The sequence below is a fragment of the Cucurbita pepo genome, chromosome LG18 (assembly GCF_002806865.2).
Source record: "Cucurbita pepo subsp. pepo cultivar mu-cu-16 chromosome LG18, ASM280686v2, whole genome shotgun sequence".
Classification (NCBI taxonomy): domain Eukaryota; kingdom Viridiplantae; phylum Streptophyta; class Magnoliopsida; order Cucurbitales; family Cucurbitaceae; genus Cucurbita; species Cucurbita pepo.
In genome coordinates, this window is record NC_036655.1 from 6909769 (window position 1) to 6926620 (window position 16852).

Sequence of the window (16852 nt, forward strand, 5' to 3'; positions counted from 1 at the left end):
ATGCTCTACACTATTACTCTTTGTGGATCATTTTTATTTATTATTATTATTTTTTTTTTTTTTTTTTTTTTTTTTTTTTTTTTTTTTTTTTTTTTTTTTTTTTTTTTTTTTTTTTTTTTTTTTTTTTTTTTTTTTTNATAGTAAAACCAATTACTTGGATGACCTCAGCCGAAGTTCTTTCAAACTCCAAATTAGCTTGCTTTCGTCCCCCGAATTCGTTCTCACTTATGCCAAGGCGCTTCACCCTATTAAACATGTTCACTGAATTCCTTCCGTAATTATAATTCCTAAATTTTGTTAACTATTTAACCAATTTAGATTTAATGTTTCTTGGGATATAAATATGTCTAACAATACAATTTATTAGATACTATCATTTTATAATACATTTTATAATACATTTTAGAATTACTTTATCTACTCGGTGTTATTTCATTATATTCTTTTTTCTGTGTTTTTATATCTTCTTTTTTTTTTATCCCTTTTTGTTTCTCTATCCATTATACCTCTGTGGTTATAATAAACAATCGATTCCACTCTAAAATTTTCTAGATTGAAGTTAATATGAAAAATGACAGTTTCGGAGATCGGTGTTGTTGAAATGATTATTATGACTTTTAAAGTTGCTAACAAATTCTGTATTCCTCCCTTGGGAACCTCCCATTCATCTAGAATTTCCATAATCTTCATAATAAAATAAGTGGAAATAATTCCCAATTCCTAGTCTTAATAATACTTCCAACAAAATTTTTGAAGCATAAAAATTCTTATATATTTTTTTTAAATCTTGAAAGCATAAAAAATAAAAAATTTATGTAACAGTCCAAGCTCATCGCTAACCAATATTGTCTGTTTGTCTGTTATGTATCGAATATTAGAACCTATATAAACAACAACAACAACAAAAAAAAAAAAAAAAAAATTGTTCGATGCCCAGCTTACGAATTTCTGCAATCAATTTTTCGTATCGCTAATCTCAACCAAAGGGTACTTATTATAGCTACACATCTCTACTTTCCATCTGTTTAAGGCTAAACAAGGTTTGATGTTTATCCCAAAATAAAGCTTTTTGAAGAAGAAAGAAGTCTAGATTTCCAACCAAAAAGGGTAATTAAGAGGGAAAACTTTGGTAACAAATATCACCTTATGGTTGTATACAAAATCTACTATTTTGAACTTCAAGTGTTTTCCTTTTCTCTGTCATTGCCCTAAATAGTGAAAACTAATTAGGTAAAGAAAATATTTTAAACATTACCAATCATTGGAGGAGACATCATATCCAGAAACGTTTTACCAAATCAGTAGTTTTCTTTTCAACAGCATCAGAAGTCAAACAATCAAGCAGGTAAAGGGCTGCTTGATACTTGCGAACCCATTTTCTTGGCACGCAGCCTCTCCATAAACTGGGGGTTCGCCCGCAGCCTCTCCTTCACATATGAAGTTCGAGCATCCTCTACTAGTTTGTTGGCTTTTCCAGCTTCCTCAATTAGAGAAAAAAGAGTCCTGAGGCAATCCTTTCTGTTTTCCTCCCTGTGTTCAAACCTGAGAAGTACAATTGAAGTTAGAAATAATGAAAGGTAAACTCAGACAAATCATGACATAGACTGCGAAAGTTCAGCAAGATCTGAGCGGGGTTCGTGGTCAAGATTCCGGGGCACAAAATGTGACAATCTGTCCTTTATTTTGTGTCACAAGAAATTGGCATCTCTATTAGAAATGCCAGATGCATTCTTTTGTCCTACTAAGATGTGTCGAACACCAAAAACATGGTCCTACTAGAAGTATCAACAGAACTAAAGGTTACAGCATATAACTGTTGACCTTACCTCTCACTGGTAATGGTAAGCTCATTTTTCCCAGGATGATAGCGCTTGCCAACCAACTCCCTCAGTCGACGGAATTGGTACTTTGATAAGCCAAGCTCCTTCACAGTAACAGATAATTTCACTTTTCGGTTTTTGGGATGCCATGCATCCCCACCTGGTGCAAACACAACCCTTGTTTGCCACCTAAGAATTGGGCCTTCACCTGGCGGGTCATCCAAGTCCTTTTTATTATCTGGCACATCGGTCTCATCGAACTTAGGGGGGCCTTCTGCCTCCATCATCTTTCCATATTCCATCACCATCTGATCTTCAAATTCTTTAAACAGATTGTAAGCGTCTTCAGGTTCAAGCTCCCCTTTTTCACACAAATCCCCCAGCTCATTGAATTTTGCTTCTACTTTTTTCTTCATATCATCTAATGGACAGTTAATGACCAAGAAATGGGAAAAAGTTTATTGAAAGAGAATTTATTCAGGAAGGTAATGTTACCATGAACGTAACACAAAATAAACAATTGTAGAGATGATTGCACAAGTTAGACAACTATAACAATCAAGTTAACACAACAAATCTTGTTTCTCACAAGGCTTGAAATTCCATAGGTTTGGACAAAAAGTTAAATAATGGGGTAAGAAAACAATATATAAAATTTTGCAAGTCTCGCACTTCAAATTCATAAATAGTACCAAAAATAGAAATAGTGGACTTTACTCCGAGAAGAGAAAGGATGATTTCCCAACCAGTTAGTACGACCATAATAGGACAAGAAGTAATACATGAGACAATAGATCACCTGTAATAAGAAAGTGATAGATACTTCATACATGGCTTAACGATAGATACACCATTAGAAAACGATAGACACCAAGGGTTCTTTTTCTTGAAAATCCGCTTTCCTCAGTGTTCTTTCTCTTGCAAATCTGTTTTCCTCCATATCTCAAAGCCTAGTGGTATGAAAGATCTTTCGGTGCATTTGATTAGAAGTTTAAGATATACAGAAAGTTAAGTTCTATTTGGGGACTCTTTGTTATAGGAGACTTAATACGGCAGATAGAATCCAAAGAAAATTTTCTAATTGGGCATAAAGAGAGGAATGACAACAACCATTTCGGAGCCAGTTTGAAATCTTCAGCCTAAATGGAAAATAATTCTTTAGAACTTCAACATCATATCGATGTATAGCTATCGTAACTAAATAAATAAGATGCAAAATGAAGCTACAATTAGTTGATATGAACCACCAGAAACAAATTGGTAGCGTACACAACACCATAAACTTACATTTAAAACCTTTTGCTTCAAAAGTATAGTATGGAAGAGAAATAGGAACGCAGAGAAGGGACGTAAGTCAGAAACCAATCCAGGATGAAGAAATAAGCCAAGTATAACACAAGAAATATGATGGAATGTTGCACACTAATTTCTTAGGAGTGATACCACAACTGAAACGAGCATGTAAAGGAAACGGGCAAACCTGGAAGGAGCTTGTCCCAACTAAGCATATCCTCCAAAATCGCTTCACACTCCTTGGTGTCCTTCAGAATCCCATGCTTAATGCCATCCTCAACAAGCTCATCCCATTTTTTGTCATCCATGTTGAAGTATTCGTTCTTTACCATTTTTTTCATAACTATATCCCTAGTATTATAAAGATCGTCAATCTCTTCATCTGTCTCATACAATTCTTCAAAATCAGATTCAAACTCTTTGTCCTTGACGTCATCCAATGGCTGCATTTGTAGTTCTTCAACAAGTTCATCATCCGTTTCTTCATGCTTTCCAACCAGTTTCCTCCGAAGAATAGCTTCAAGAATTGATGGAAGTGCCTCCTCGTCACCTTTGAAGTACTTATCTATCCGCATTTTCAATTCTGAGGGCAGAAATTTTATGGATCAAATGGAAAACATTATAATTTGGAACTCCCATGATTCGTATTAAAGTCGCATTGAACAAAACCCTAATTTACCACGGCACCAACGTCAGACCCAAAAAAAATTCTAAGCAAATATAACAAGCTCAGACATGAATTACAGAAAAAAAATGAAAACTCAAATGTCAGTCAATCTCGAATTCGACTCGTTATATCATATAGAAAACTCAAGTCAAAACTGTTTGTACTGTGTAATGATGTGCAAGCTCTTGAATGAGATGACTACTTTTCAGATGCAGACGCCAGTTAAACAAAATCAGCTTGATCTAAGCATTTAACGTTATAACCTATCATTCCCCTCACGCAAGCAAGCCTTTCGACTTTATAAATACTAAAGTGCAATACAAAGAAAAACTATAAATTTCACGTTCGCATTACATTGCTTAGTTCAATCGCAGAAATCAATCGCCAAACAGAACGTTCTCATGGAAAGAATACCTTTATTGCTCACATCTTGGACGTCCAAAGATATCTCTTTCTTCTGAGTGGGCACCAAATTCGCCTCGGAAACACTTCCTGAATCTTCCTTTGGCGGCAAATCGTTCTCGGAGGAGAAGAGCCTGAATTGAGACGTCGCCGGGGCTGAGAGCAAGCGTGGAGGAACGGCATTGGACCTGTAAGTGGGAGAATTAAGGAGATGACTGCGAGCTCTGAGAGAGACGTTTCTCAATAGTGACCAATTCATGGCTTTCCTCTAGGGTTTAAGGTTGTTCTGGTTCCAAAAGAGAGGCTTTTGCAGCGACTTCAGGCGCGGGACGCCGTTTAACCCTTTCAGAGCTTATTATTCCGAAAATAACAAAATTATATAATCTTATATTTTTCATTTTTCTTATTTTATAAAATTAATGGAAATTTTGTTTAAGAGAACGAGAGTAATACCTGTGCATAATTGGGCAAATTACCATTTTAGACCCTATCGAAACCGTTTAACTTTTAAAGTTATTATCATTGAGTCACTGATAAGTTTTTTCTAACTCGATGAAGTAGTTATTATCTATGTAATTAAAGAAGCTATAGAAGTTCATCACCACGGGTCAGGTCCCAGCACATGGGAGATTAATTCAACAACAAAAATCGTGAATTAAGGGAAGAGAAGAACATTACCAAAAATTTGAAGTCATCGCAACCGAAGCACAAATAGCAACCTAACTTAATATGTCATAATTGAGAAATGTCTCGTGGAAAGTTAAGGATTTTAATTTTGAGGATATATAAAGCCATGAAAAATGAAGTACAGTGATTGTTTGTACAGTGATTCAAATCTCAAACAAATATTCTTGTCTTGAGATATTTGAGCAACAAAGTAATCCGAGTCTTACTTCTCTTGTAGTGAGCGAGTCACCACGACCCTAGAACTCCTTTCCCCACGTGCTCAACAACGATATCACTTCAGCTTTCTTCTGTGTCCATATGACTATACATGTTGGGCAAGAAACTGTTGGGTCTAAACTAGTGAGAATGTCAAAAACAAAGTAACCTTTCAGAATAAGCATCTGGTTTGCCAATGGAAAAGAACACTGATTCTCCATTGTTGGATGGGGAAGAATATGGTTCCTTATTCAATCCAGAATGGCCCATATTCGGAAACATAAAATGCTAGAACTATAATCTTTAATCTATACTTTGTGTGAATCTAAAACAGATACCTTACATCAAATCTTACGTAATATACATACAAATTTGTACTCCTTCAAGTTCACAAAAGACCACACTGAAGACCGTATCGATGCAACGACAATGACAAACGACGACGACTCTCACAAGTTTCCTTCAAGCTCACAAAAGACCATACTAAAGACCATATCGATGCAACGACGACAAACGATGACTCTCACAAGTTTCCAAGGGCAGTGTATAATGCTATAGGCAACATTCATCTTGATTGCCATTACTTTCCATATTGCTTTTGCCCTCCCATGTCATAGTTTTATTACTCCCTCCCCCATTTTCCACATGATTTTTGGCCAGTTGGTGTGAATATTTTTCTTAACTGCCTCCATGCAGTGTACTCCCCAAAAGAACAAACCACCCAAAACCAAAATGTATCCTTACCGGTATTGAGTGCAGGTCGAATAGTCGATAAGAGCACGAGTTTGTTATTTTGGTAGTTCGAGTGGGCAGAATGGAAGTAGAGACATGCTTTCAGTCATTTCTTATCATCTCCAGTATGTCATATTCGATGCAAAGAACTGAAAATCAGGTTGATTGACCTGAAGGCGCCTCAGCCACTTCTCTGCCGCCTGCATGAGGGAATTTGCCATTTGATGCTCTTTGACACAATTTTGCGCCCATATTGAGCCTTTCAGCTTATAAGAAGCCAATCCAAAGACAGGCAAGGAGACCTTTGGGATACCATCGTTGTCATTTGGATATATCATTGCTGGTGCCTGACCATGTCCATTACCTGTGAAGCAAAGAAAACGATCAACACTTGCAGAAAACAAGCCAAACCAACGATCTTTGAACAACATTGACAAAAGTAGATTGTTGTAGACAATGGTGGCTAGTGACAAAGACAGGCTCAAGAACGTAAGTGCTCTGGATGAAGAAGGAAAATAGATAGTATTTTCTTACATTTTGAAACAAATGTATGTCCGAATTAAGAATGTTGAGTCAAGACTCATAGTAGAAATAAGTGGCTAGAGACGAGCACAAATGCAATGAATAAGCTCCAAAATGAACACAAAATAGGAAAAATTACTTGAATTCTTGAATAAACTTTTACCTGCGGACACAGATGAAGGATGAACACAAATGCCTTAATGGAGATATCGTACACAATCCATGATTTAACACTATAAATCTCCATATATGTAAACGCCAATGAATTTATCGGTCAGTTCGAACTTGAGAAGAAATAAAACTTCATTGATCCCCCCCCCCCCCCCCNAAAGATACACGAGCAATACTATCTCTACTAATCTGTCAGATAATGACATGTAAATAACAATGTTTGTATGAGACTGAAATGTCGGAAGAACTCTGGCTACGATTGCTCGTGACAAAACGAAATTAACGGGTTTATTCAGTTGACAAAACGAGTAAATGGGGCCTAGAGAACGTAAATCTTGAAGATTACCAAAGACTACAGGCACAAACCAGAAGAAAACTAAGAATGCCATAGTACCTCTTATGGGTGTGGAAAGGGAATGATATGTTAGGAAGCAAGCATCCAAATCCTTCAATGTGGGACCAGTGGGTATACGGTATATTGGGTACCTACAATTCCAGTGGATGAATGAATATCATGTTCTACAAAACTAGAAATTACACTGAATCTGCAAATATTTACCATGCTACAGAGATCCAACTGGCTGGCAGGATATCACAACTTCTTAAAGTTTTCAAACCAGGAAATTGGTAAGCAAGATCAAATATCTGTCATAACATAAACCGTACGAGTAAACGAATACGGTTCTCGAAATCGCAAAACGTGTAAGAATATAACTACTAAAAGAACTAATAAGAAACCACTAACTTTATCAGCCAACGGTACACGTTGATAAGGAAGATCTTGCTCCAGAAACTGAAAGAGCAAACCACTCCGAGGATATTCTGCATCCCCATCGTCACTCGAAAAACCTTCTTGTCTTGTGCTATGTTCATCTCTTAAAGACGTCTTTCTCATTGTAATAGCGCTTTCACAAGCTAAATGGTGATGAACCCACTGTTCTCTGGATAAGTTACAGCTTTTACCAAATTCATAGTCAATGCTTCCCTCGCTGCTTGTATCTCTAGAAGAGTCAAGATCACTGTCCTCATTAGCCAGCCTACCATTATAAAGAAACATTAATTAGAAGGAAATTTTCACCTTCAGAGTAAAATCAATGTTCTAAAACTTCATGATCACATATAAAAGATTAGAAACAAGTACTAATATGAATTAACATATTCCAAACACAGATCAAGTACCTGGACTTAGAATCTGATCTCAATGCAGCAGATTCGCCATATATTTGAATACCAGACAAATATGGAACGTAATATTGAACAACAGAGTCACCTCCATTGAGTACTAAAGGAACTCCAGCGCCGTATGCACTCCACTCCTTGAAAGACTCCCACAGATCATTCAGAACGAAGTAAGGTTGAAATTCAATATCACAAGTCCTCCAACCCCTCATAGTTGTCTGGAAAGAATACAAGATTACAAGTTCATATCGCCCAAATTCATAGCAATGAAAACCATTAAAGGGCTACAAGAAATCAAACTAAGATTATGATCCTAACTTGGTTATTAACTCAAATTTCATCAGCAATCAATCAAAAGCTTATATGTGATGAACTTTCTTCGATTCTAACATTTACCTTAGAGAAGTACTGCGCTGGAACTGAAGGCTTTGTGGCGTCCAAGAATCTCTCTAAGTTGCTCTTAGACTGAGGAGTTAGTGGCTTAGAAGGCGTTGTAGTAGAAGCCACAACTTTACTCGATGGAGTCTCAGTTTCATCGGTCTTGGTAGGTCTCCTCGATGGCTTTTGCTGATTATAACTCTTCCGTGCCCTCACCGGAATATAAAACCGATCCTCACCTTTGATTCCCCCAAACTGCAACGCAGTTCCCAACATTTCTATATCTAAACCAAAAGAACGACAATAAAGAAGAATCCTCCGTTGAGTATCAACGGAAAACGGAGGAAATTACACAGATTATAATCGGTAACCCCAAAGCTCTCTACCTTGTTCACTAAACTGAGAAGAAAAAAAAAAAAACTCAACCAACCAGAATCAAAGGAAATATCGATTTCTTTAAGCTCCCAAGTAGCATAAAGCCGACGAAATGACGATTAAAAGAAATAGTATGCAGATTCTTTAAACTCAGCTTTCTTCTTCCAAAAAATTACTCGAAATATCTCTCAAGAACACTGAATTGAATGGAGGATGCTAGCAAAACAATATCAGATCAGAGAGAAATCAATACCACAGAGGGTTTCCAAATCGATTAAATGAAGAAGAGAACTGAAAATCAATTCAAAAACTTCGCAGCAAAGATTTGAAGAATGCACGCAATGAATGACCAAAATGCGTTTTGTGTGAATTAAGAAACCACGCGAGAAGGAAAACGCAGAAAGAAAGAGAGAAAGAGAGAGGAAGAAGCTTGAACCAGAGAGTGTGTTCTAAAAGAAGAAGATGACATTATAATAATAATAATAATAATAATAATAATAATAATAATAATAAAATAATAATTATAGCAAAAATGTAGAAATTCTATTTAATTAATTAAACCAAACTTCATGGGTTCTTTTGCAATAAAATTTATTCCATTGGGTAAATATGTAAATAATGAACAATTCTCGGGCGACAATGTAAATTAATTTAAATGGGGACTGGTCAGCTCATCCATTCGTGAAGTCATAGAAGCTTTGCCAGGTTGGCACGTGAAAATGTGGTAGGTATGACACGTGCAATCCACGAGTAGGTGAGACACGTGTCAAATAAATAATAATTCTTTTAGCAATGGACAATTAATTACTAAAAAAATTAAATATTAATTAAGTATTTCTAGGTGAGCTTTTTTTGGAGAATAAATTAAAATACTTTGTATTTGTACCAAAAAAAAATCTACTTATTCCTAAATAAAAATAAATAAATACCTTCGAAAAATATTAATTTTTCTTCCAAATAATAATAATAATAATAAATGATGCTAATCATTTATGAATTTTATAATAATAGAAAAAATTAAGTAAAATCTCAAACATCAATAATTAATGTTTTTTCTTTTTTTTTCTTTTTTAGATTTATAAAGTATAATGAATTATTTTCAAAGTTTACTCCGAAAGTTGTGAATAAAAAAAATATGAAGCTTTGGTAAAATGTTGCATCAAAAAGTATAGGTTAAATTGTCACATACCACATAATATAATGTTCATAAATTTTATTTATAAAAAACCAGTAAAAACGTCAGTTATAATTTTATTTAAAATACGAGTTGTGACATATTTATTACATCATTAATTTTAAAAATGAATAACTCGTAATTATTTAGTTTTTTTATTTAAGTTAAATGTTTAATTTGGATTAAAAGCAAATTAAAAAAATAATTGAGGTTGAATTATTGGCAATGGAGCCCACGTCGGTTTGAATTGCTTTAATTACACAGCCATTAACCACCACACGACACACCATTTTGGACCATTCTTTTGCCTAATGCTTTTGGTGCCCATTTCGGGAATGGCTTTTCCCATTGGAAATTACCAAAAATCACAATAATAATTTTATTTAAATTAAATAATTATTTTAGGGTTTTCAATTCAAATTATTGCCTTTTTTTTAATTTGGGTAAATAATAATAATATTTTAGTGAATATACTATCAATATTTTAATTTCTGTAAAATTAATGCTGTTATTTTATAATTTTTATTTTTAAAAAAATTAAAATAAAGTTTCAATACCATTTAACAATTTAACATTAAAGTCAGAGAAATAAAAATAAAATAAAATTAATTTGCGTCTAAAATTATAATTTAACTAAAAATTAATTTCTTTTATAATATAATAATTGAGGTACTAGAATTTGACCTTGCCATGTTTATTAGACTTAATTGATTTATTATTATTATTATTATTATTGTTGTTATTTCTCTGATAATTTTCTTGACAATTCCACATGGCGGTCCGTGGTCACAACAGACCCATTATTTATTTTTTCTGTCTTAGGTTTATAAATATTTAATGTGGACTAAGCAGCCCCTATTTTTTTTTCTTCCAAAAATACCCTTTTTAAAAATTAAAAAAAAAAAAGTGCAAACGGACTCGAAGAAGACGAGTGAGCGTGTGAGACTCGCGTGTGAGACTCACGTGCGAGTAACTCTACAAGTAGCCTAAGGACTTGGAGATTGAGACAACAAAAAGAGAGTACGTGTAGCCACGTGACAAGCTACGGTTCACTCCGTTCAACAACTTCTTACCCGTGTTTATTAATATTGGTCTATATCAACTTTAAAAGTTATTAAAGAGCATATCAAAACTCTTAAAATAAATTTTAATTCTGTATATTAATAATTAAAATTATTTTTTATAATGATTTAATTTTTTAAATTTATGATAGTTCTTTACCATCATTTTTATTTTTATTCATAAAAAACGAATGAAAATAAATTATTTTTTTAAAAAATTGAAGTTCGTGTTTATCAAACGAGACCTAATTTATTGATTCTATGACTCGTTCGAGGGATCGAGTGATGGAAATTGAGTATATTTTAACCCAAAAAAAAAAAAATAGAGGAAGAATAAATAAAATGAAATAATTAAAATTGAGAATAAGATGGGAAGGGTCAAAATCAAGTGGGCCCAAAAAGTATTTCAAAATGGATTCGGTGGCCCAATATGAACTTGAAAATTGACATATTTCCACTTAAGCTTATACCATTATCTAATCTAAGACCATTCCTCCTTCCTCTCATTCGCCCATCAATCACATCTCATCCTCATCCTTTTCTTTTTCGGGTCTCCGATCATTGTTACCAATATGCTCCAGACTCTCCCGACCCTAAATAATCCCTTTTATTTGACAACCATATCTAAACCCGTAGTGAAATTTTAAAAAATAAAAATACAACCCAAACTCACCCTTAGCAGATATTGTCTGGTTTGACTTATTACGTATCGCTGTCATTCTAACATGGTATCAGACTCATACCCTAAACTTAGTCATGTCAATAGAATCCTCAAATATCGAACAAGGAATTGTGAGTCTCGAAGGTGTAGTCAAAAGTGACTAAAGTGTCGAACAAATGGTGTACTTTGTTCGAGGGCTCTAGAGAAAGGAGTCGAGGCTCGATTAAGGGGAGGCTATTCGAGAGCTTCATAAGCCTCAGGGGAAGCTTATAATGTACTTTGTTCGATGGGAGGATTGTTGAGGATTATTGGGAGTGAGTCCCACATTGGTTAATTTAGTGGAAGATCATGGATTTATAAGTGAGGAATACTATCTCCCTTAGTATGAAGCTTTTTTGGGAAGCCCAAAACAAAACTACTAGAGCTTATGTTTAAAATGGACAATAATTGGTATTTGATGGAAAAATGGAAGGAAATTGAAGAATTGGGCCGGGTTGATCCGGCCCAATCCAGAAAGGACCGGGTGGGACCGTTTAAATTATTTAATAGTCATAGCCATTGGCGGCCATAGACACGAAACTTCGGCGTCTTCCTCTACCTCTATAAATACCTTCTTTTCTCCTCTTTATTTCACCTTTCCCACAAAGAACTAAAAATGAAGACGTTTCTGCTGCGGATCCATTTTCGGAACGCCGCCGCGCTCGTCACCTTCACCACCGCCTTCCTCCTCCGCTTTCCGCCGTCTCTCGCCGACGATGAAGATTCACCGCCTTCCTCCGCTTTCCGCCGTCTCTCCGGTATGTGATATCATAGCTAAAATTCACTTCGATTGTCCTTTCTGAGCTTTTACTTTCGAGCTCTCCCTAATTTTATAATGAATGTTTTGTTTCTCTCTTCCAATTATTGTTGATAATTAGATAATAAATCGTGTTTAGTTATATTAATTATTAATGTAGTCTCACCTTCCCTACTTATTTCCATTGTGTTCTTGATTTTTATTTTATTTTGAAACTTTGACCAAATTGACTCCGGTATGTGATATCATAGCTAAAATTCACTTCGATTGTCCTTTCTGAGCTTTTACTTTCGCGCTCTCCCTAATTTTATAATGAATGTTTTGTTTCTCTCTTCCACTCACGCGAATTTGATAGAATTATTGTTGATAATTAGATAATAAATCGTGTTTAGTTATATTAATTATTAATGTAGTCTCACCTTCCCTACTTATTTCCATTGTGTTCTTGATTTTTATTTTATTTTGAAACTTTGACCAAATTGAATGTTGAAAGTCAAAATTTTCGAATAAATATATAATATGAAATAACGTGCAAAAATAAAATTTGTTCGAACTATCAAATTTGGACTAAACTATATATTTCCCAACTATTATATAAAAATAATTATTTTTAGTGTTAGTACAAAAAAAAAATAATTCATACTACATTCATTAATTACTCATAAAAGAATTATTTAAAAATGATGTGGACTATAAAATTAAATAATATATTATTTAATAGGTACTGACATGGCACATGTCTAAGGTTCCGAGAGGTGTCTTGTACGACTTCTTTTAAAATGGGTTTTTCAAGGACAGTACCGGACAGCATGGGTGTGCCGGTATTGCCCTTGTCCACGTGTTGGAGGTTGGATTTTGTACCCGTTATTCGATACGGTATCCGTAAGTGACATGACATGGGTACGAGAGAGCCAATACCTTGATGAAATTTACATGGATGATGTTCAGAATGTCCCAATGAGATAAATGACATGTGGGCCCGTTCTCGATAGCATGACCAAGTGAATTGTGATGACCAACGATTCCCTATGACCTGAAATAGCGTTGCAAAACATTTTTCTTTCGATTGCATTTTCTTTGTTCTTCGACTAATCAAACCTTCCCACATGGAAAACGTGGAAGTCTTCACGTACCAAATCTTCAACATTCATAATGACAAATTTGCCCCTATCTTGTCCACAAGGAAAATGCTTAATATGAACTGATGAACAAATATTGGGATCTTTTAGCAGTGATTTTTTTTCGAAGTTTTTCATGTTTCTCTGTTATGTTTTAATCCGACATTGATGTTTTTCTTCTTCATTGTTTACGTTGCAGACAATAGCGACGACATCAAAAAGAAGATTATCATTGGTAACTCTGTTTTTCCTCCTCTGTTCATATGGTTGCCTCTTATGGCAATTGTTTAAAATCTCCATTGGTTTGATTCATATGCAGGCACATGCACTGGTTTTGGAGCCTTGCTTTTAACCTTACTTGTTCTTGGCGTCTGCTACCGATGGCGCCAGCTCCGTCGTAAAAGGTCTCACATGCTGCCATACGTGCAACGGAGCGTTCTCTCGAATCCACCGTCCGTGGAAGAAGCTGAGAATGGAGGTACCTACTTGGGCGTTCACCTCTTCTCCTATAAAGAACTTGAAGAAGCCACGAACCATTTCGACTCCAACAAAGAGCTCGGTGATGGAGGCTTTGGCACAGTGCATTATGGTAAGAGTTGTTAGGAATCACGGATCTTTACAATGGTATGATATTATCCACTGTGACCTCGTACCAATGGAGATGTATTCCTTACCTATAAACCCGTGATCATTCCCTAAATTAGCCCATACAGGACCCAGAGCAGCCCTTCGAATCTAATCTAATCATTGTTCATGCTTGATTATTAGCTAGTGATTGTTTCATTGATCTTTTTGTTCATATATCTGTTTAGGCTTACTCAAAGACGGGCGTGCCGTTGCTGTCAAACGGTTGTTCGAAAGCAATTTCAAGAGAGTTGAGCAGTTCATGAATGAGGTCGGGATCCTCGCACGTTTACGCCACCACAACCTCGTTTCACTTTACGGTTGTACCTCGAGCAACAGCCGCGAGCTTCTGCTCGTGTATGAATACGTTCCGAACGGTACGGTGGCTGATCACCTCCATGGAAAACTAGAAAAGCCAGGCAAGCTTCCATGGTCTACAAGAATGAAGATTGCTATAGAAACTGCAAGTGCTTTAGTGTATCTCCATGCTTCTGAAATCATCCACCGCGATGTCAAAACCAACAACATCCTCCTCGACAACCACTACTCCGTTAAAGTAGCCGATTTCGGGTTATCCCGCCTCTTCCCACTCGACGTCACGCACGTGTCAACCGCTCCACAAGGCACTCCCGGCTATGTCGACCCGGAGTACCATCAGTGCTACCAACTCTCTGATAAAAGCGATGTCTTCAGCTTCGGCGTCGTACTTGTTGAACTCATGTCCTCAATGCCTGCTGTTGACATCACAAGACATAGACAAGAGATCAACCTGTTCAACATGGCCATCAACAAGATCCAAAGCCACGCATTACACGAGCTCGTCGACCCATCACTCGGTTTCGAATCAGACTACAAAATCAAAGACATGATAACGAGCGTCGCAGAGGTCGCATTTCGATGCCTGCAGAGCATGAAAGACGAGAGGCCAACAATGATGGAAGTTCTCGACAGTCTAAACGCCATACAGAATCGAAACAGCGATGCTGTGCAGGTAAAGAATGGCTATGAATCTTCTCAAAGTTCCATGTCAGTATCTTGGGTTAGTAGTAACACCTCTACAGCAACAAATTATTGAATTGATTCTTCATTCTTTGTCTTAGAACACTACATTATATGTCATTTATACCAAAAAAGGAACATAAAGGGAAGATTTTTACAATAACCCATGTTATCAAATTACATATAAATGAATCGTATAAGCTCAGAAAATCAAAAGGAATTGGTTTATGCACATAATTTAATGATTAAACTCCATGAGCTTAGGAGCAAACAAGAGGAGCCTATTCAAGGAATTGGGCATGAATTTCCTGGCAAACAAATGGCATACATTGGTGTCAGCTCCATTGTACCGGCAATGGCTGCCAGTCCTCAGTCTTTGGAGCAAGCCAACGTTGACATCCATTCTATTGAACTTGGTGGGGTGGGCGCCGCCTTTGGACCAGTCGACCCAAGTCAAGGTCCGGTTGGAATTGGTGGTGGAGAAGTGGATTCCGACGAGGGTGGGGAGGTAGTGCTCGTCCATGTAACAAGAGGGCTTGCAGTGTTGCCGGAAGACGGGGAAGTATTTCTGATCGGAGACAACTTGGGAGGCGAGGGGTCGGTCAATTTGGAACCACTGGGAGCCCTTGCGCCATTGGTGGAGGTTGATTGTGGGGCGCATTTGGGGTTTGTAGCGGCCCCGACCCACTGGTCCTGGGAGGTCGTAGGACTCGACGAAGGTGGTCTTGGAGGCCATTAAGTAATTGTAAATGGTGGAGAAGTTGAACAGTGGGATGCAGGACTCGGAGAGAAGGATGAACCTTTGGTTGGAGAAGTCGAGTAGTGCGTTTGCTATTAGCCGCCGCTCTGCCTCCATCATGCTCGGCGCTCCCCACTTCACCCCCTGAAATTTCATTTGTTCCTAAAATTTTCATTTATTTGAACTTAATCCAATCCAATCCGAATGAGTGATAATTCAATCCAAACTACATGAGTAAGGTTGAGTTGATAGGTCTCCAGATTATCGCATTTTTTTGAACATCACTTAACGTTAAGTCAATAGGTTTTTAAATTATTGGGTTTTTTTAACATTTCTGAAGGTTAAGTTGATAGGTGTTTCGAGTTATCGGGTTTCTTGAACATTCCTGAAGGCTTAGTTGATAGGTGTTCGAATTATTGGGTTTTCTGAACATCCCTGGAGGCTAAGTTGATAGGTTTTCGGGTTATCGAGTTTTCTGAACATTCCTGGAGGTTAAGTTGATATGTCTTCAGGTTATCGGGTTTTCTAAACATCCCTGAAGGTTGAGTTGATAGGTGTTTCAGGTTATCGGGTTTTTTGAACATTCCTAAAGGTTGAGTTGATAGGTGTTTCAAGTTATCGAGTTTTTTGAACATTCGTGAAGGTTGAGTTGATAGGTGTTTCAAGTTATCGGGTTTTTTGAACATTCCTGAAGGTTGAGTTGATGTGTTTCAGGTTATCGGGTTTTCTAAACATCCCTGAAGGTTGAGTTGATAGGTGTTTCAAGTTATCGGGTTTTTTGAACATTCCTAAAGGTTAAAGTTGATAGGTGTTTGAGTTATCGAGTTTTCTAAATATTCCTGGAGGTTAAGTTGATAGGTCTTCAGGTTATCGGGTTTTCTAAACATGTCTGAAGATTGAGTTGATAGGTTTTCAGGTTATCGAGTTTTCCAAACATGCCTGAAGGTTGAGTTGATAGGTGTTCGAGTTATCGAATTTTTTTAACATGCCTGAAGGTTGAGATGATAGGTGTTCGAGTTACCGGGTTTTTTGAACATGCCTGAAGATTGAGTTGATAGGTTTTTGGGTTATTGGGTTTTCCGAGCATCCCTAGAGATTGAGTTGATAGGTGTTCGGGTTATCAGGTTTTTTGAACATTCGTGAAAGTTGAGTTGATAGGTTTTCGGGTTTCTGAAACCGACCCGTACCCAATATTAAGCCTTTTTTTTGTTCTTTTTGTTTCTTCTTTTCCCATAACAAGCAAGGAAAAGGGGGAAAAA

General features: G+C 36.4%; 3 protein-coding genes across 3 annotated transcripts; 1 reads left to right on the forward strand and 2 right to left on the reverse strand.

Moving 5' to 3' along the window:
- Positions 1–1071: 1071 nt before the first annotated feature.
- Positions 1072–4533, reverse strand: LOC111780645. Its single transcript, XM_023661107.1, has 4 exons — positions 4195–4533; positions 3301–3696; positions 1827–2241; positions 1072–1542 (listed from the first exon to the last, which is right to left on the reverse strand). Exons 1-4 carry the CDS (start codon positions 4439–4441, stop codon positions 1338–1340), a joined length of 1263 nt encoding a protein of 420 aa, XP_023516875.1. The 5' UTR covers positions 4442–4533; the 3' UTR covers positions 1072–1337.
- A 409-nt stretch (positions 4534–4942) lies between these two features.
- Positions 4943–8871, reverse strand: LOC111780081. The gene is made up of 6 exons (XM_023660359.1): positions 8065–8871; positions 7669–7886; positions 7235–7526; positions 7049–7134; positions 6884–6975; positions 4943–6160 (listed from the first exon to the last, which is right to left on the reverse strand). The coding sequence occupies exons 1-6, from the start codon at positions 8320–8322 to the stop codon at positions 5913–5915; spliced, it is 1194 nt and encodes a 397-aa protein (XP_023516127.1). The 5' UTR covers positions 8323–8871; the 3' UTR covers positions 4943–5912.
- A 3095-nt stretch (positions 8872–11966) lies between these two features.
- Positions 11967–15276, forward strand: LOC111779712 (LEAF RUST 10 DISEASE-RESISTANCE LOCUS RECEPTOR-LIKE PROTEIN KINASE-like 1.2). Its single transcript, XM_023659832.1, has 5 exons — positions 11967–12114; positions 13431–13466; positions 13551–13820; positions 14044–14846; positions 15119–15276. The coding sequence occupies exons 1-5, from the start codon at positions 11973–11975 to the stop codon at positions 15155–15157; spliced, it is 1290 nt and encodes a 429-aa protein (XP_023515600.1). The 5' UTR covers positions 11967–11972; the 3' UTR covers positions 15158–15276.
- Positions 15277–16852: the final 1576 nt, after the last annotated feature.